Source organism: Girardinichthys multiradiatus, chromosome 21 (genome assembly GCF_021462225.1).
Source record: "Girardinichthys multiradiatus isolate DD_20200921_A chromosome 21, DD_fGirMul_XY1, whole genome shotgun sequence".
Lineage (NCBI taxonomy): Eukaryota > Metazoa > Chordata > Actinopteri > Cyprinodontiformes > Goodeidae > Girardinichthys > Girardinichthys multiradiatus.
In genome coordinates this window covers 23,653,017-23,673,731 of record NC_061813.1, presented here as the reverse complement: position 1 = coordinate 23,673,731, position 20,715 = coordinate 23,653,017, and the positions used below count along the sequence as shown (strand labels likewise).

The window sequence follows — 20,715 nt, the reverse complement described above, 5'->3', positions numbered from 1 at the left end:
ACCCCAAGCGACTTGCAGCTGTAATTGCAGCAAAGGGTGGCGCTACAAAGTATTAATGCAAGGGGGCCGAATAATATTGCACGCCCCACTTTTCATGTTTTTTATTTGTTAAACAAGTTTGACACATCCAATAAATTTTATTCCTCTTCAAGATTGTGTCCCACTTGTTGTTGATTCTTCACAATAAATTTAAATTTTATATCTTTATGTTTGAAGCCTGAAATGTGGCAAGAGGTTGAAAAGTTCAAGGGGGTCGAATACTTTCGCAAGGCACTGTATCAGATTTTGGTAAACATGAGCTTCTCCTGGTTGGAGGTTGTCACTGTCCTCGTTGAGAAGTGTAAGCAGGACATGACTTGCTCGTCCTCTCTCCCTCCTTCAATAACTGACTGAATTAATATTAGTAAAAATTTTGATTCTCCTGAAATGTTTCTATCTGTTCCAAAAAAATTCCAATTTTCATGAGAGGATATTTTTTCTGCCAGCTGGATCAGATGGTATCTTTCTGGCTGGCCTTCCATATTAAGGATGCTGTTTTTCAACTCCCTAAAAAGCTGGGGGTCAATACTATAAGACAGGTAATATTAACAAGCTCTGCTAATGGCTCAACAGCAGAGCTGTCAAAGGCCCCTCTTGGGCCCAAATAGAGCTGAGATCCTCAATGTTCTTGCTACAATCTCTTTTCGATGCACACCATCCTCTCAATATCCATAACAACATTTTACAAAATCCTGTGATCACCAACTCCTTGAAAATCTGGACTCAATTTTTTTAAAGACTAAAGTTTGCTTGAAACTTTTTTTTTACTGTAGCTTCAATTCTTCAAAATATTTTTCCTCCTTCACAAAGAAAACCCTTTTACTGGTTTCATAGAGCAGTTGAATGTTGGTTCACTCATCCTCCATATGTGCTATGGCCAAATATTTTACACTGTTAAATTATCTAAACTCTCATCAATAAACTGTTGCCTTTACAAACCCCCTTTCAGCTAGGCGTCCCATCCTAATTAAATGGAAACATGCTCAACTTTCACATAATAGTTGGCTCAGGAAAGTTTTGACCCACATGAGACTTTATTCTTGCAAGACATTTACCAAGATCTGGCAGCCCTTCTTTGAATAATTAGGTAAGTAATCATCCATTCAGAAAGTGATCAGACAAAACTAACAAAGGTTACTCTTATCTACAAAAGTGGGGATGAGCATTCATTTTCAATTCATAGATCAACTTGCCTATACAAGTAAAACAAATTGTTGAATGAATGTCATCATAGCTTTAGAAGGAATAAATCAGCAGCAATGGCATTAATTCAGAAAGAGTTTTGACAACCTATTTAACAAAATCTTTAAGAAATGAAATCAATGCATGAAAAATTACATGTTGGGTTCCACAAGGTTCTATACTGGAGCCAAGGTTGTTTACATTGTACAGCAATAGCATCTGAAATCTATCTTATTTTATAATGCTGTTAAAATGGTTTTTTCAGGAACAAATTTGCATCAGCTGACAGTAAAAACTAAGTAAAAAGAAAAAAAAAAACTTGGTTTGATTCAGATTAAAACTTAATTTTAACAAAAAACTACTATGTGGTGCTCAAATATTCATATTTATTAGTAATACTTGCTATTAAAATAAAGTGAACTGCAAAGCCTTTTCAGAACAATGAAAATGTATTTATAACATCATGACATTTGAGACTTTGAAAAACCTCCTGGAAGCTCTTATTAAATGTATACAAGGTATATAAAAAGTATTCGACCTCTTTTGGATGTTCTACTTAGTGCTTTCGTAAACAAAACCTTGATCAATATAATTTGACATTGTTGACAAGAATCAATGTCAACTGAGCACTAAAAGATCACTGAAAATTGTAGGTGTGGAGACAACTACAAACAAAAGTTCAACACATTGGGCCTCCCATGGAGTTTATAGTTAAATTCATAGTTAAGAAAAGGACAATAGCACACTTCTAAATCTACCTAGAGCTGGGTGTCCTCACAACCTGAGTGACTGAACGAGAGGAAGACTGGTGAGGAAGACCTTAAAGATGCCTACAACCACTCTGAAGGAGTAAAAAAAATCTTCAGTGACTCTGATGAGTCTGAGGTTGTCAAAGCTGTATGTTATAGGGGCTAAAAGGCTATTTTAAAACTGTGCCTGGAATTCACACAAATACATGTTAGAAAGTATGAAAAGAAGCTGCTGTAGTCTGAAGAGACAAGGATCGACCTTTTTCATCTTTTAGACTATATTGCCGAAACCCACCATCTTCACTATGAAGCATGGCTTGTTTTGTTTCGTCGTCTTCCGCTTTATCCGGGACCGGGTCGCGGGGGCAGCAGACTCAGCAGAGACGCCCAGACGTCCCTCTCCCCAGACGCCTCCTCCAGCTCCTCCAGGGGGAGCCCAAGACGTTCCCAGGCCAGCCGAGAGACATAGTCCCTCCAGCGTGTCCTGGGCCGTCCCCTGGGCCTCCTCCTGGTGGGACGTGCCTGGAACACCTCCCGAGGAAGGCGTCCAGGAGGCATCCCCGTATAGATGCCCGAGCCACCTCAACTGGCTCCTCTCGATGTGGAGGAGCAGCGGCTCTACTCCGAGCTCCTCCTGGATGGCCGAGCTCCTCACCCTATCTCTAAGGGAGTGCCCGGCCACCCTATGGAGGAAGCTCATTTCAGCCGCTTGTATCTGGGATCTCGTTCTTTCGGTCATGACCCAAAGTTCATGGCCATAGGTGAGGGTAGGAACGTAGACCGACCGGTAAATCAAGAGCTTTGCTTTTCGGCTCAGCTCTCTCTTCACCACAATGGACCGGCACAGCGCCCCCATTACTGCAGCAGCCGCACCGATCCGTCTGTCAATGTCCCGCTCCATACTTCACTCACTCGGGAACAAGAACCCGAAATACTTGAACTCCTTCACTTGAGGCAGGAACTCCCCTTCAACCTGAAGAGGACAAGCCATGCTTTTCCGGTCGAGAACCATGGCCTTGGACTTGGAGGAGCTGATCTTCATCCCAGCCGATTCACGCTTGGCTCCCGTCCGCCTCCCAATCCTCTTTGGACCAGTCCCTCACGGTTCCCCCTGCAGGTGGTGGGCCCACTGGGGGATGGCCTCGCGTCTCTCATTCGGGCTTGGCCCGGCCGGTCCCGCGAGGAGCAACCCAGCCACCAGGCGCTCTCCGACGGGTCCTGACCCCAGGCCTGGCTCCAGGGTGGGACCCTGGTTCCGCCATACCGGACGACGTCACGTGCCTCGTTTGGGTCATCCTCGTGAGGATGTCTTGAACCACTCTTTGTCTGACCCATGACCTAGAGCCTGTTTGCCATGGCAGACCCTACCAGGGCCATTTAAACCCCAGATAACAGAGCCTCTAGGATCATTCGGGCACTCCTTGAACCGCTACCTTAATGTGGTGGAGGGGTTTTAGTGCCCAAATGAAGCATGGCAGTGGCAGCATTGTGGTCTTGGGATACTTCTCATCAGCAGGTCTTGGATCGCTTGTAAGGGGAAAGGGGAAAATAAATGCAAAAAAAAAAAAAACTCACCACAGAATCCTGGAGGATGTTCTGCTTTTTGCCTCCAGCAAAAGTCACACAGAAATGGTTTCTGGACCAAAAGGCAAATGTTCCAGAGAGACCAAGATAAAGCCCAGATCTCGAATTGGGGCTGATCTTGAAACCCCAAGCAACCCCTGGAGTTGTTTTGCGGGGCTCAGACATAATTGGTGCTGTGGTTGCAGCCAAAGGTGCATTCACTAATTCCTGACCTGAATGGGTTGAATATTTATGCAACCATTTAATTTACTTACTCAGATTTTTTGTTATTTGACATTGTCTTATAAAAAATCTGCTTTCACTTCAGTATTAGGCTTCATTTTATGCTTGTCTCATAAAGCCAAATCACATTGGTCATGTTTTTATTTTTAAAAGCAATCAAGGGGTGAAAACATCCAGGGAATGGGGGGAATGTATTTCAGAGACATTGTAATTTTGCGTAGTGCAAACATGTTAACCATTCAGAGTGAAAACTGAATTGAAATTAAGATGCAAATAGTTTTGTCTTACATGATGCATTGAGAGATCCTAATATTTAAATGATTTAATCTCAAAAACCTTTACAGCTTTCTATTCTTTTGTCTTTCATTAAATTTAAACCAGAATATTTTTGCTCCAAGCAGCCCAGCAGAGCCCATGGACCAGCTATCCAACCGGTCAGGAGTGGGTAGCGATGATGTTACGGATGAAACAGGATCCCTGGTGGACGTCGGGCTGAGCTCGGAGGACGATGTAAGGAAAAATTAAAGCAAACCTGACTACCAAGAACCTGCTGCATGAGAATCTTCATATATTAGACTAACATTAAGGCTAACATTTTCCTCTGATTGGCTCCCGTCATGAAGCCACGGTTGTTTAGAATAAACTAAAACTTTGACACACAAAACAAGTTTCTTTCACTGCCTTCTAGTGGTTTAGACGCAGTACTGCTTGTTTTTCATGCATAATTATTTCAAACACAAATTCAAAGAGATTTGCTGTAATTTTCAGTTTTAAATGTCTGTGAACCTGTAATCTTCCCATCTCCTGCAACAGAGCTCCGATGCTCTAGCTCCATGTCTTGCTGTGCCTCAGTCTCCTCTGCCGAGCTACAAACAGAGGATGGAGGAGTTTAAGAGGCTGTTTAAGGAGCTGCCTGATTCAGAAATGCTCATATTGGGTAAGTTCAGGATGGGAAAAAATAAATGTATGCATTTTCTTTATCATTAAGAATTTAGTGAGCATTTTGTTTCATAAACAAATAATCTTAAAGGCCTAAAATGAAACTTCAGGTGTTTTCATTTCTCCGTATGAGATATCCGTCTTGTGTTTTCTCCTCAGATTATCCTTGTGCCCTCCAGCGGGACATTCTCCTTCAGGGACGCCTGTACCTCTCCGAGAACTGGATCTGTTTCTACAGCAATGTGTTTCGTAGTACAAAGGTAATGAGACTGTGGGGCAAAGGGACGAGGAGGCAGAAATAAAACTTCTTTTTGATGTTTTATGATTTTCATTTACCATAAAATAAAAATGCTATGGATAAAAATGCATCTTTTTAAAATTTGTGCACCAACATGATTCATTTATATTTTACTTTCTGTAAAATTTGTGATAAATTCCAAAACAATATGTGTAGGCAGGAAAAGCCAGCTTGGTTTATTTATTTAATAACATCAAGTCAAAGGCATTTTCTTTGTCAGTGTTACAGCCAAGAATACCCGCCACAGAGATAATCTGTTTGTACATATTCAAACAGTTACATTTGCTTATCAACACAGTTTGTCAGAGCAATGACATCAGTTTACGTAATAAGACTGTAGACATCTGGTGTCCAACCTTGACTTACATACTGTGCTGGACATCAGATCTTATTTTCCATCACACCAGACCTGCATTAGTTGTGCTTCCTCAAAAGGTCTCCTAAGTGATTTACAGACCCTGGAAAACAGAGCCATCACTCATGGATGTTTTCATTTGGAGCAAATAAAACCTAAATCACATGTATGACAAAACTATTTTATATACTGAACATTCTGCTTTTTAATAACATACCTGGGGGGAAAAATGTACATAATTTTATTTTAATAAATGACCCATTTATTTTCTGATAAATGGGGAATGTTCAGGAAAATACTGGGCATCTTATTGTGCTTAGGGAAGACATTAACTCCATGTTGAGGGTAAAGTTATAGAGTCAGTTACTGTTGTAAAAAAATTATGGAGTTGTTGTGGAATCAGTTATTTAACTTGAGTTGGTATTAAGGGGGGGGGGAGGGGGTTGACCCAATTGATTTTCAGGGAGGTATGGTGCTGTTGTAAATAAAAGGCAACTCATGCAAATAAAATAACAGTTTTATTGTGGAACATCTGGTTTTGTGAAATGTACCTTGTGAAAATATGGAATATTGTTTTTTGCTAATGAGAGCCAAAAACAAAAGGTACAAAAAAGTTTGACTTTGATTCATGATGTTTTTGTTTGTTTTAGTTAATAATTAGTCAACATTTCCAGCTAGTAAATAAAATAGGTTTGTCTTATGTTTTCTGGTCATACAGCAAGAGTGGCAAGTCCAGCATTTTTCCAAGGTTCTGTTGAATCACAAGCAGGAAGTGATAGCACTGCACTCGTGGACAATATTATAACTCCAAAATGGGTCAAGTTCCTCCTCACTTATCATGGCACTCCTCGGTCTTGATAAAATCTCTTTATTTAAAATGTATTTACAGATTGTCCTGTCTCTCAGAGATATCACCACAATGTCTAGAGAGAAAATGGCTCGATTGATCCCCAATGCCATCCAGATCTGCACAAATACTGAGAAGGTATTTGAGTTTAAAAGCTGTGATTTATAGTTTTATAGTTTTTTTATTTCATAAAGGATAAATACATAATCCCAAATATAATATTAAGATTTGTCTTCATTCATTCACAGTATTTTTTTGCTTCCTTCTCGGCAAGAGAGAAAAGCTTTCTGAGTGTTTTCCGCATGTGGCAGAACACACTGCTGGACAAGGTAAGGCCCTTCATGCATCAGGGTAACAACCCTGCTCCTTGCAGAAATGCCTGGTGCTCATTTGCAATCAAGTTCCTACTGTCCAAAATCTTTCCTGAGGACCAGTATGTCCAGGTTAAAAGCACTTATCTGAAAATAGATACAAAAATGCCAGAGACAGATGCTGCCTTTGAGGTTATCATTGAGGAGCTGCTAAGTTCAACAGACAGTTTTTGTTTACTGTTCAAAAGGCTGAGGTAACGTATGGTGAAGTTTACCCACGTGTGTCGTGGATATGGTTACAAACAAACCCACGGGATCTAGGCTTTCACCTTTGGCTCAGTTATTGATAGAACTAAGCTTACTCTTGAAAAATACACTCTTACATTTACTCTTTTGAAAAATACAATTTGTACAAGAATTATAGCTGTGAGTTGAAGTATTTTTCCTGAAAAAGGGGTTCAGGTAAAACCTTTTCAAATGAGTTAAAGGGCAATGATGGGAAAACTTTAAAAATGCAGGGGATGCAGGATGCATGCTCCCCTTCCAGCAGGACCACAATTTTAAATACACAGCCAGAGCCACAGTAGAATTGTTTAGATTAAAGCACATTTATGTTAGAATAACCCAGATTTGAAAATTGATGTTCAGATGATCCCTGTTCAATGACCGAGCTTGAGTTGTTTAGCAAAGAATAGCTAAAAAAAAAAATTCAACTTCTATGTATTTTTGTTAAAAACAATAATAACAATAAAATAATATTAAATAAAAATGTCCTTCTTTGTCACAAGTATCTATGTTGTGGCCTATCGGATAAAATCCCAACTACGCACAATGAAGTTTATGCTTTTCCAAGGCACTACAAAATGCAATTAAAGTGTCAGGATCAGAACTGAACTGTCAGAAGCAAAGGCTGGGATATAAAAACAATAAATAAACAGCAAATACAAACACAGCACAGAGGAGAGACCATGCACTCAGGTGACCTCCTCCTCTGATAGATCATGACCTATCAGTCTGAGTGGACTTTAGCCCCCACACACACGCTCACAGAGGGGAGTGTGGGTCTCGGCGCAGGTAAACACCTGTGTAACAACCTGAGTTCATTGACCCCATCTGGGTGTGGCCAGGAGGACTGTTTGCATCGACAACCTGGCTACAACTAAACGGACTTTGCCGCCCCACTTGTATCGGTCCGAGCGGCTCGACAACAGGAACCTGCAGCCCAGATATGGTGGCTTCTAGCTGTTCGGGAGCGCAGGGTTCCTTTTAAATATCTGTCCGGGTAGATTTGGGCGGCGCGTCTTTGCGGACTTCCTGAATGCGGTGTGGTGCGTTCAGGTTACACGGCGTATTAGTGTTCCAGAGCCCGGTCGGAGCGCACAGCGGCGGGGGGTTATGTCCTCTGACAGGTAAGAGAATCTTGGGAGAACCGGTTTACTGAAACTTTCTGGTTTTCACAACCGACGCCAAAATAAAACATTTTTTAAATTTATTTCTCGATCTGATTAAACAGATCTGTTTCTATTTATACCGCCTCACGTAAAGGTTTGTTCTTGGCTGTTTCCCCCCAACAGATATTGGGTAATCTGAGCTTCTTTTGCAGTGAGAACATAATGCAACTTGTCTGACCTAGTTGACGGACGATCATGTTTTTAGGTTGTCACCCATGGAGACTCAATTATTCCTTATGGAGTTCTCCAGGCCACACTGCATAATTTTTTGTTTTTGTGTTTGCCTTCTGGTACCTAGAGAATGCAGGAGGAGGAGACCTCTACATGCTTCTAATTTTCATTTATTTATTTGATGTTATTTTAGACTCTGACGTGCCCAGAGCTGTGGCAGATGGTTAAGCAGCATTATGGCTATGATCTGGGCCTGAATAATGAGGAGATGGCGAATTTACAGGTGTCACCAGAATCGAGCGGGCAGACCAGGTAACTCGCTATTAGACCTTGGCAACTTGAATGTGTTTTTCTACCTGATGTTAAAGATGGTGTACAGGGTTTCTTTTTTGGTCAACTAACAAATTTGGAATTAAAACACAGCCTGGTCATGAGGTCTAGATTTTCACTGCAGTATTTCACAAAACACCCTCCATCTTAAAAAAACAATAAAACATACTAAATAAGCAAATTCGGCATTGTGTATATTTGGGTTGATGACATCATAAGAGGCACATAAATCGAGCTGATCAGTTGTCATTAGTTATAATTATTGTGACTTTTGCCAGATTTCTGCATAGATGCTGAAGGATTCAAGTTCTGTCTCAGTAACTTGGCGTTTGACGTTTCATGCTTGACACATGAAGTCATCAAGGCAAAGCTGAAACAAAAGTTAAAGATGACAATGAGCGGCTTCAAAACTTTAACTGTTACAAATGTTTTTATATTCCTATTTCAGTCTTTCCATGTGTGCATATTTCACCCCTCCTGAAGATCTTAAAACTGGGGAAGACATTTTTTTTGTATTTTGAAGCTCTACTTACAACCTGGTTCGATACACCAGCATAAAATGCAAATACAATAATATTCGATAAATTTGAATATAGGTTCAGACGAGGCTCGTTTGTCGAATTAAAAGCACCCTTTGAAAATGACAGCCATTATGCAGGTATTATACATTATCATCATTTAGCCCATGTTTTTGTATTAAAAATTAGTTTTTTTACTGGTCTGATCTAATATTCTAATCTTGTTGTTGTGTTTTTATTAGCTGCAAGCAGAAAAGCAATATAATTAACAAAAAATAAAGGCTTGAAAACATCAGTTTATGAGGAATGAATCTGTATAATGTGTTTCACTTAGATAATTCAGTTACTAAAAATAATGACCCTTTTAATAATGTTCTTATTTATTGAATATGACTGTACTTTCTTTGTCCGTCTTAAGACTTTGAACAGGCGAGTACCACTCCGCCCGTCCTTCATAAACCTTCAGTGTGTTTTATTGTTTCCAGATGTTCCTGATATCCATGGAGTAATCCCACCAAGAGCTCAAACATTTTTCTGCAGAATTACAGAATATAAGGAAACACTTTGAATCAGTAATGAAATGGAAGAAGGGGACAAAATGGCAAACTAGGCTTCAAATCTGTGAAGGACTTAATTTTAAAGTATTTACAGATTACACTTTGTAGGTTAATATTTTTAATGACTTGTGGAAATAAATAGTCTTGAAAATTGTCGAATCGTGCATATTTCTTCTTATTTTAGTTCCCATCCCCAAATTAAGATAGGACATAGAACTCTGATATGAATTTGCCTTATATGATGTCATCAGAGGCTTGTGCGAGTGAAAACTTTCTTTAGGGAGAGGTACATTTTATCTCTATCAAATAACAATTTACAACAAAGTATCAAAACAAATAGAAGACCTGACCATGGCATGTTGTTTAGGGGAAGAGCTAAAGTGAGTTTGATTCTACAGGAAAGTTTGGCGCAAAGCTTTAATCAGTTTGTCTTTAGCCTGCAGCAGAAGCTCAGCGGTGGCAGTAGTAGTGGTGGTGGTGATGATGGTCTCAGAAGACTGGAGCGGCCCAACAGCCTCCGCCTCCCGGTGGTGGAGCATGGTCCGTTGCAGAGCTCCACACCTCAAGGCGAGGACTTCCCCTCACCCATCAGCTCACCAAAGACTACCAACACGGTATCATCTTCTTCTCTTACATTATTAAGCTTTTTCTTTCTTTGAAATCATCTTCTTAATAATGCTGTCCTTTTCCTGCAGGATGAGTCTCGCAACACCCCATCTCTGCAGCAAAATCCAGGTCTTTTATTGGACCGACGCATCCCAGAGCGTCTCTCCAAGCGTTCCGCACAGCCTTTTGACCTCAATGCTAACGAGAACATGTCGGACCAAAGTGGCTCGGAAAGCTTTGAAGAAGGTAGAACAGGCGAGCAAGGATGCGAGTCATTTCTCTTTGTTGTCGTTTCTTTTCATTATGTGACTCTCCTTTTTGCCTCCACCAGTAGAGGACCGAATTGGCAGGTCCGAGAAGCTGGGGCGACTGTTTGTCAACCGTGTTTTCCACATAAGTGCCAACAAAATGTTTGAGTTGCTCTTTACAGACTCCAGCTTCACTCGTAGGTTTATGGACATCCGCAGGATTTCAAGTAGGGCTTTAAATCCATTTCTCTCATAATAAAACTAACTTATTCATGAAAACGTTTCTTTAATAAAAGTTGCCCTTTTTGTGTCTTTAGATCCAAGCTTTACTGCTTGGGAGAAGGACAACTCAGGAAACGAGAAGCGGATCCTGAACTATGCTATAACCATCAATAACCCCCTGATTGGGAAGTTCTCCACTGCTACAGAGAACCAGGTGCGGTTCTGTCCGTGTTAATGGTTGAGCAGATGTGTAAACATGGTTTTTGTTCAGCTTATTTGAGCATCATTTACTTCGCCAGACTCTGTACAAAGAATCCAAGGAGGGTCAGCATTACAGGGTGGATGCTGAGGTGTACACTCATGACGTTCCCTACCATGATTACTTCTACACACAAAACCGCTACTACATCATAAGCATCTCCAAGCGGAAGTGTCGACTAAGGTGATGAAGTGATTCATTAATTTGCAGACTTTTTATTGAAATGTTAATGGATTTGAACTAAAAACTTCCTCTTGTGCTGTTAGGGTATACTCTGACGTGAAGTACAGGAAGCCAACATGGGGTCTAGTCAAATCTTTTATTACCAAAAACTCCCAGAGTGGCATTGAAGATTACTTTAGACAGCTGGGTGAGTTTTTTTCCTTTTGTTTGGACAATGCAAAGGCAAAAAGGGCTAGTCCTTTACTTGTCCTCCAGTCGGTGATTTATTTTATCTTTTTATCTGTAAGGAACCGCTTTCTTCATCACTGCGCTGCTGAATCATATTACTGCTGTGTTTGCAGGAAGGGCAAAGAATATAAAGGCTGATATTGCAGTCACTCTTATCAGACGCTTTCAATGACCATCCCACAAAGCTGCAGCTGCAAACCTTCCTTATCGTTTATTGTGTGTGGGTTAGTCATATCACTATGGAGAACTTAACTCTACTGCTATCTGGCAGTTGGTACCTGACAGTGCCATGCTACCTAAACTTCAAATGTGTTTTATTGGGGTTTTATCTGACAGACCGACATCAAGTAGAGCATGATTGGGAATTGGGGTAAAAAAAAAAAGATAAAACATGGTTTTTGCATGTTACAGTCAGTTAAGTCTTTCGATGTATGTCTGCCAGCTTCGTACACCCAGGGACTACATTTTTTGGTAATTCTTTGCAAAATAACTCAAGCTGAGCCTATTCAGTATGTGGTAGAACAGTTTACTTCTGAAGGCCTTTGGTTGCAATGAATTTTATTTCTCTGTATCAGAGTAAACGGGGAGAAATAAAATTCATTGCCACCAAAGGCCTTCAGAAGTAAACTGTTCTACCACATACTGAATAGGCCCCTCCTTGAACCGCTACCTTAACGTGGTGGAGAGGTTTGAGTGCTCGAATGATCCTAGAGGCTATGTTATCTGGGGCTTAAATGCCCCTGGTAGGGTCTCCCATGGCAAACAGGCTCTAGGTGACGGGTCAGACAAAGAGCGGTTAAAGAACCCCTCATGACGACTACAAAATCGAGGCATGTGACGTTGCCCGGTACGGCGGAGCCGGGGTCCCACCCTGGAGCCAGGCCTGGGGTCGGGGACTCGTCGGAGAGTGCCTGGTGGCTGGGTTGCTCCTCGCGGGACCTGGCCGGGCCAAGCCCGAACGAGAGACGCGAGACCATCCCCCAGTAGGCCCACCACCTGCAGGGGGAACCGTGAGGGACCGGAGCAAAGAGGATTGGGCACCGGACGAAGGTGGAGACCTCGGCGGCCCGATCCCCGGATGCTTAGGCTGGCTCTAGGGACGTGGAATGTCACCTCGCTGGGGGGGAAGGAGCCTGAGCTTGTGCGGGAGGTCGAGAGATATCGACTAGAAATAGTCGGGCTCGCCTCCACGCACAGCGTGGGCTCTGGAACCCATCTCCTCGAGAGGGGCTGGACTCTCTTCTACTCTGGAGTGGCCTGCGGGGAGAGGCGGCGGGCTGGGGTGGGTTTGCTTGTCGCCCCCCAGCTCAGCCGTCTCTTGTTGGGGTTTACCCCAGTGGATGAGAGGGTCGCATCCCTGCGCCTTCGGGTTGGGGAGAGGTCTCTGACTATCATTTCAGCCTACGGGCCGAGTGGTAGTGCGGAGTACCCGGCCTTCTTGGCATCCCTGTCGGGGGTGCTGGATAGTGCCCCTCCTGGGGACCCCATTATTCTGCGGGGGGACTTCAACGCCCACGTGGGAAACGACATTGACACCTGGAGAGGCGTGATCGGGAGGAATGGCCTCCCCAATCTGAATCCGAGCGGTGTTTTGTTATTGGACTTCTGTGCTAGTCACGGATTGTCCATAATGAACACCATGTTCAAACATAAGGGTGTCCATCAGTGCACTTGGCACCAAGATACCCTAGGCAGGAGGTCAATGATCGATTTTGTTGTCATATCAGACCTTTGGCCGCATGTTTTGGACACTCGGGTGAAGAGAGGGGCTGAGCTATCCACTGATCACCACCTGGTGGTGAGTTGGATCCGCTGGGGGAGGAGAAAGCCGGACAGACTTAGCAGGCCCAAGCGCATAGTGAGGGTCTGCTGGGAACGTCTGGCAGACCCCTTGGCCAGGGATGTATTCAACTCTCACCTCCGGGAGAGCTTTGACCAGATGCAGAGGGATGTTGGAGACATAGAGTCTGAGTGGACCATGTTCTCCGTATCTATTGTCGATGCTGCTGCCCGTAGCTGCGGCCGTAAGGTCTGCGGTGCCTGTCACGGCGGCAATCTCCGAACCCGGTGGTGGACACCGGCAGTAAGGGACGCTGTCAAGCTGAAGAAGGAGTCTTATCGGCTGTGGTTGGCTTGTGGGACTCCTGAGGCAGCTGACGGGTACCGTGGGGCAGAGCGTGCCGCGGCCGGGCTGTGGCAGAGGCAAAAACTTGGACCTGGGAGGAGTTCGGTGAGGCCATGTTTAAGGACTACCGGTTGGCCCCGAAGCGATTCTGGCAAACCGTCCGGCGCCTCAGGCCTACACCAGGGTATTGGAGAGGAGAGTCCGGCCGATAGTCGAAACCCGGCTTCAGGAGGAGTAGTGTGGTTTTCGTCCCGGCCGTGGAACACTGGACCAGCTCTATACCCTCTACAGGGTACTCGAGGGTTCATGGGAGTTTGCCCAACCGGTCCACATGTGTTTTGTGGACCTGGAGAAAGCATTCGACTGTGTCCCTCGTGATGCCCTGTGGGCGGTGCTCCAGGAGTATGGAATCGGGGGCCCTTTACTAGGGGCCATCCGATCTCTGTACAAGCGGAGCAGGAGTTTGGTTCCCGGTCGGACTTGTTCCCGGTGCATGTTGGACTCCGGCAGGGCTGCCCTTTGTCACCGGTCCTGTTCATAACTTTTATGGACAGGATTTCTAGGCGCAGCCAAGGGCCGGAGGGTGTCTGGTTTGGGGACTAGAGGATTTCGTCTCTTCTTTTTGCAGATGACGTGGTCCTGCTGGCCCCCTCTAGCCAAGACCTACAGCATGCGCTGGGGCGGTTCGCAGCCGAGTGTGAAGCGGCTGGGATGAAGATCAGCTCCTCCAAGTCCGAGGCTATGGTTCTCGACCGGAAAAGGGTGGCTTGTCCTCTTCAGGTTGGAGGGGAGTTCCTGCCTCAAGTGGAGGAGTTTAAGTACCTCGGGGTCTTGTTCACGAGTGAGGGAAGAATGGAGCGAGAGATCGACAGATGGATCGGTGCAGCTGCCACAGTAATGGGGGCGCTGTGCCGGTCCGTTGTGGTGAAGAGAGAGCTGAGCCGAAAAGCGAAGCTCTCGATTTACTCATCGGTCTACGTTCCTACCCTCACCTATGGCCATGAACTTTGGGTCATGACCGAAAGAACGAGATCCCGGATACAAGCGGCGGAAATGAGCTTCCTCCGTAGGGTGGCCGGGCACTCCCTTAGAGATAGGGTGCGGAGCTCGGCCATCTGGGAGGGGCTCGGAGTAGAGCCGCTACTCCTCCACATCGAGAGGAGCCAGTTGAGGTGGCTCGGGCATCTATACCGGATGCCTCCTGGACGCCTTCCTCGGGAGGTGTTCCAGGCACGTCCCACCGGAAGGAGGCCCAGGGGACGGACCAGGACACGCTGGATGGACTATGCTTCTTGGCTGGCCTGGGAACACCTTGGGCTCCCCCCGGAGGAGCTGGAGGAGGTGTCTGGGGAGAGGGATGTCTGGGGGTCTCTACTGAGTCTGTTGCCCCCGCAACCCGGTCCCGGATAAAGCGGAAGACGATGAGTACGAGAGTAAACGGGGATGAATACAAATGCATGTCACACTTTAGAGATTTTTATTACATCTCCATTACCCAACAATTTATGTTGGTCTTTCACATAAAATCTTTATTCTATTCATTTCAAAACTACTTTATTAATACCAAAGGGAAATATAAATGTTGTTGTAGCTCATATTATGGTTTCTTCAAAGAGCCGTTGTAGATGCTGATGGCTGTGGGGAGGAAGGACCTCCTGTAGAGTTCTGTCTTAAAACAGATCAGAAGAAGCCTCTAAATGAAGACACTGTTGTTGTACGACAGTCTGGGGAGGATGGTCAGGGTTTTCCATAATGTTCTTCATTTTATGAAGAATCCTTCTTTGTCCAATGATCTCCAGAGGTTCCAGAGGAGTCCCCAGAACACAGCCAGCCTTCTTTATCAGCTTGTTGAGCTTTTTTAAGTCCCTGGCTCTGATGCTGCTACCTCAGCAGATGATTGCAGAAGAGATCACACTCTCCACAACAGACTTATAGAAAATATGCAGCATCTTGATGGAAACACTGAAGGACCTAAGCTTCCTCAAGAAATACAGTCTGCTCTGTTCCTTCTTGTAGATGGCTTCACAGTTAAATCTCCACTCCAGTCTGTTGTTCAGGTGAACACCGAGGTATTCATACTCCTCCACCACCTCCACTTCTTCTCCCATAATGGAAATAGTGTTTGTAGATTTTAGGGGAAACAGGCATAGGTCAGTCTACTTTTTTGTTCACATTCACATATTTTGTTCTGACTGCACTATTCAATGGTTAGGATTAATTGGAATGTATGTACCTGACTTTTGTGAAGTGCCTTGAGACAACATGTGTTGTGAATTGGCGCTATATAAATAAACTGAATTGAATTGAGTTCAAGATGAGATGATTGTTTTCACAAAGCGGTACACCACCTTCCTGTACTCATCTTCTTCTCCATTTCTGATCCACCCCAGAATCATCCGAGTATTTCTGCAGATGACAGGAGTCTGTCTTGTACTGGAAGTCTGAGGTGTACAGAGTGAAAAGGAATGGTGAGAGTACTGTCCCCTGTGGTGCTCCTGTGCTGCTGACTACCTGGTTAGACTCACAACCCTTCAGTCTCACAAACTGTGGTCTGTTTGTCAGGTAGTCTTTGATCCAGGAAATTGTTGAGGCCTCCACCTGAGTCTTCTGGAGTTTCTGACGAAGTAAATCAGGTTGGATTGTATTAAATGCACTGGAGAAATCAAAGAACATGATCCTCACAGTGCTGCTGGCTTTGTCCAGATGACAGTGGGTTTGTTGAAGCAGGTGTATGATGGCATCTTCAACTCCAACTCCACAGCGATAAGTAAACTGAAGGGGGTCCTAATGGTTTACTGTTGCTTACTCAGGTGGGCCAATAGGAGTCTCTCTATGACCTTCATGATGTGGGATGTCAGGGCAACGGGTCTATAGTCATTGAGTACTGATGAGTGAGTTTTCTTTGGAACAAGGCAGGGAGTATTCCACAACACTGGAACCTTCTCCTGGGTCAGGCTAAGGTTGAAGAGGTGCTGCAGAATCCCTCAGAGCTGCTCTGCACAGGCCTAAATAACACCATCTGGACCGGAACCCTTCTTTTGTTTCAGTCATTCCAGCTCCCTATTCACCTAACTTCTAGAAACACACAGAAGGGGGAGGCAAAGGGAGCTTCTGATCTGGTTGAAGACAAACATGTAGAAGCAGAAAGGGTCCATGGCTGAAGAAGATAAAACATTTGAGGTTTAACAGGAAATCTTTGGGCCAAAGGAGGGTAGGATGTTTTCTTGGTTGTTGGCAGGAGATAAGGATGCTGAGCTTGTTCCTGAACTGAACCTATTGAAGAATGTGTTCAATTCATTGGTTCTGTCCAGACTTCTATCTGTCCAATCCTCCATCTTGAAGCCTGTGATCTTCTTCATCCCTGACCACATATCTCTGATATAGTTTTTCTGAACTTGCTATCGAGCTTCATCCTGTACACCTCTTTGCTGTCTCTTATCTACAATAATATACAATTAAGTTTGTGATTGTAATGTGACAAGATGCGGAAAACTCAAAACTATAGTTTTAAGTTATGAATAAGAGTGTAATGAACTGTGAAATCCATGCAAAAGCTGGATGTAGCTGCTGATTCTGAACATCTTGCATTACTTGCAGTAATGCTGAGTTAACTTCTTTGCTCAGAAAACCTTAATAGTGCTTTTTTATTCTGGGTTTGGAAAATGTAGCAGTTTGTTTCAGATAAAATCAAGTTTATGAATCTTGTAATGTTTCGGAGAAATGGATACAGTTGTCATCCAAAGTAGTTTAACAGAAAGTTCGGCTGCTGTTAATCCCCCCTCTCAGAGGCACCAGGATACCCTAGGCAGGAGACATAGAGTCATTTTTCAATAAATGACTGCTTAGCCCACCTGTCCTTGTCTACATGTTTGTTTCCCTGTGTTGTCATAGAAACTGAACTGCTGGAGGAGGAGGCGGAGATGACCCAAGCAGCTGGAGAGGCGGGAAAGCTGGGAGGGCTTCGCAGGAGGAGGCGAACGTTAAGCCGGACCCTAGCAGATCACGGAAAGCCCAGCAAGCGGTACGGACAGGATCCTGAGCACAGAGACAGAAGCTTGGGTACTGACTTGTTTATCAAAGACTTAAAATAAAATAAAAATTGTAGTTTTTTTGAAAAAATGTCCTAAATGTACTTTACCAACCTATATAGAGAAGGAAGTTAATTAAAGTGGTGGTTTGCAATATTAGTTACAGTTTGATGCCATTTGCATACATTTGCTGAAGTGGGAATGCAGTTTGAAAAAATGTAAAAGGAATTGCATCATTACAGCTAAAGACTGTGGCAACATTAATCTCAAGCTTCTGTTACAAAATGTTTCCTGTCCCTGGAAGAGAATATCCTGTTTCAGTAAACCAGTGCAAAGTGTTCTCATTGATTTAAAATTCAGTTTTTCTGCATATTAAAAAAAATTAAATGTGGTGCTGTGTTTTAGGCGCCGCGGATACGACGGGCCCACACAGATGGAGCACTACCGCAATAGTTGCTAGCATGAGTGTAATGTAAGTTGAGAAAACAAAGATGCAACTGAATATGATGATTTTTATATTTGGGAGGATGTGTGTCTTTCCAGCTCATTGCAACCTTTCGTCCCTGCGTCGTTCATCTGATGCTGCTGCCTTTTCTTGTTGTTCAATTCAATTCAGTTTTATTTATATAGCGCCAATTCACAACACATGTTGTCTCAAGGCACTTCACAACAGTAAGGTACATACATTCCAATTAATCCTAACAATTGAACAGTGCAGTCGGAGTTAGCTTTTTATTCAAATTGGATAAAAAGTTTTTCTATCTAAGGAAACCCAGCAGATTGCATCCAGTCAGTGACTTGCAGGATTCACTCCTCCCGGATGAGCATGTAGAGACAGTGGACTGTCACTGGTGTTGACTTTGCAGCAATCCCTCATACTGAGCATGCATGTAGCAACAGTGGAGAGGAAAAACTCCCTTTTAACAGGAAGAAACCTCCAGCAGAACCAGGCTCAGTGTGAGCAGCCATCTGCCACAACCGAGTGGGTGTTTGAGAGAACAGAGCAGAGACACAAAGAGAACAAAGAAGCACTGATCCAGGAGTACTTTCTATGGAAAGGAAAAGTAAATGTTAATGGATGTAGCTCCTTTAGTCGTTTCACCTAGAAAGAAAGAACAGATAAACTCTGAGCCAGTTTTCAAGGTTAGGGCCTGAAAGAGAGCGCATATAATTAGTTACAGTAAAAGCTCAGTCAATCGCCATGTCTAGGAGAGAGAAAGGGTTAAACACTAAAAGACAGGGCTATGTGGATCATCGGTAGAGGGTGAGCATTAAGTTGTTGCTAGCAGAAGCTCGGACGATTCCCCTCTCCAGAAAGGTGTCGCAGGTAGACACAGAGCCAGGCCAGGTGTAGCTTCTAGGAAGAGAAAAGAGAGAACAAGGTTAAAAGCTGAAATAACAGCAAATAATGCAAAATTGGAGAGTAGTGTGAGAATGTAGCGAAGAAGGTGAAAGTGGTCATTATGTCCTCCAGCAGCCTAAGCCTATAGCAGCATAACTACACAGATAGTTTCAGTTCAGATTATTTAGTTAAACGGCGCATATTTACAACAATATCGTCTCAAGGCACCTCACAAAGGGTCCCTCTGATGGTCATTGTTATACTAAAAACCACAAGGATTGGGATACCTCCCTCTGTCAGACTGATCACAACCATTGGAAAAGAGAAGGGGTCACACAGGTAGCAGAAATGGAGGGTGTGTTTGCACCTCAACCATAACTAAGCCGGTTTAGGCTAAACCTGACTCCCCCTTACTACTCCATCCAACAGGGAGGGAGGAAGGCTCCCTCCCTGATAAACTAAGCCACTCTAACTAAAAGCTTTATCAAAAAGGAAAGTTTTAAGCCTAGCCTTAAAAGTAGACCGAGTGTCTGCCTCACGGACTAAAGTTGGAAGCTGGTTCCACAGGAGAGGAGCCTGATAACTAAAGGATCTGCCTCCCATTCTACTTCTAGAGACTCTAGGAACCACCAGTAAACCTGCAGTCTGAGAATGAAGTGCTCTGTTAGGAACATATGGAACAATCAGATCTCTGATGTATGATGGAGCTAGATCATTAAGGGCTTTATATGTGAGGAGGAGAATTTTAAATTATATTCTGGATTTAACAGGGAGCCAATGAAGGGAAGCTAAAATAGGAGAAATATGATCTCTCTTTTTAATTGTCATCAGAACTCTTGCTGCAGCATTTTGAATCAGCTGAAGGCTTTTAACTGCATTTTGTGGACATCCTGATAGTAAAGAATTACAATAGTCCAGCCTTGAAGTAAATGCATGGACTACTTTTTCAACGTCACTCCTGGACAGGATATTTCTAATTTTGGCAATGTTCCGGAGATGAAAGAAGGAAATCCTAGAAACCTGTTTAATATGGGATTTAAATGACATGTCCTGGTCAAAAATAACACCAAGGGTTTTTACTTTATTATCGGAGGTCAATTTAGTGCCATCCAGGTTAAGTGATTGACTAAGCAGTTTCTATTTTAAACACTCCGGTCCAAAGACAAAAAATTTAACGTCATCCAAGTTTTTATATCTTCAAGACCTGCTTGTAGTCTATCAAACTGGTTGGGCTCATCAGGATTTATGGATAAGTAAAGCTGAGTATCATCAGCGTAACAGTGAAAATTTATCCCATGCTGCCTGATAATTTGACCTATTGGAAGCATATATACAGGTCCTTCTCAAAATATTAGCATATTGTGATAAAGTCCATTATTTTCCATAATGTCATGATGAAAATTTAACATTCATATATTTTAGATTCATTGCACACTAACTGAAATATTTCAGGTCTTTTATTGTCTTAAAATGGATGATTTTGGCATACAGCTCATGAAAACCCAAAATTTCTATCTCACAAAATTTGCATATTTCATCCGACCAATAAAAGAAAAGTGTTTTTAATACAAAAAACGTCAACCTTCAAATAATCATGTACAGTTATGCACTCAATACTTGGTCGGGCATCCTTTTGCAGAAATGACTGCTTCAATGCGGCGTGGCATGGAGGCAATCAGCCTGTGGCACTGCTGAGGTCTTATGGAGGCCCAGGATGCTTCGATAGCGGCCTTTAGCTCATCCAGAGTGTTGGGTCTTGAGTCTCTCAACGTTCTCTTCACAATATTCCACAGATTCTCTATGGGGTTCAGGTCAGGAGAGTTGGCAGGCCAATTGAGCACAGTGATACCATGGTCAGTAAACCATTTACCAGTGGTTTTGGCACTGTGAGCAGGTGCCAGGTCGTGCTGAAAAATGAAAT

At 43.4% G+C, this 20,715-nt stretch overlaps 1 protein-coding gene across 4 annotated transcripts in view; it reads left to right on the top strand.

The window, feature by feature from the left end:
- gramd1c (GRAM domain containing 1c) overlaps window positions 1-20,715 on the top strand; it is a 37,842-nt gene that overhangs the window by 4,225 nt on the left and 12,902 nt on the right. The window contains exons 2-15 of one of the 4 annotated variants that reach the window (XM_047349020.1): window positions 4,175-4,286; window positions 4,590-4,713; window positions 4,875-4,975; window positions 6,258-6,353; window positions 6,464-6,544; window positions 8,342-8,460; window positions 9,990-10,167; window positions 10,249-10,405; window positions 10,494-10,634; window positions 10,725-10,843; window positions 10,929-11,071; window positions 11,155-11,258; window positions 17,316-17,483; window positions 17,858-17,924. In XM_047349020.1, coding sequence (XP_047204976.1) covers window positions 4,175-4,286; window positions 4,590-4,713; window positions 4,875-4,975; window positions 6,258-6,353; window positions 6,464-6,544; window positions 8,342-8,460; window positions 9,990-10,167; window positions 10,249-10,405; window positions 10,494-10,634; window positions 10,725-10,843; window positions 10,929-11,071; window positions 11,155-11,258; window positions 17,316-17,483; window positions 17,858-17,924 — 1,710 coding nt within the window. Of the gene's footprint in view, window positions 1-4,174; window positions 4,287-4,589; window positions 4,714-4,874; window positions 4,976-6,257; window positions 6,354-6,463; window positions 6,545-8,341; window positions 8,461-9,989; window positions 10,168-10,248; window positions 10,406-10,490; window positions 10,635-10,724; window positions 10,844-10,928; window positions 11,072-11,154; window positions 11,259-17,315; window positions 17,484-17,857; window positions 17,925-20,715 lie in introns of all 4 variants that reach the window. The other 3 variants (XM_047349019.1, XM_047349021.1, XM_047349022.1) reach the window with 3 other exon arrangements.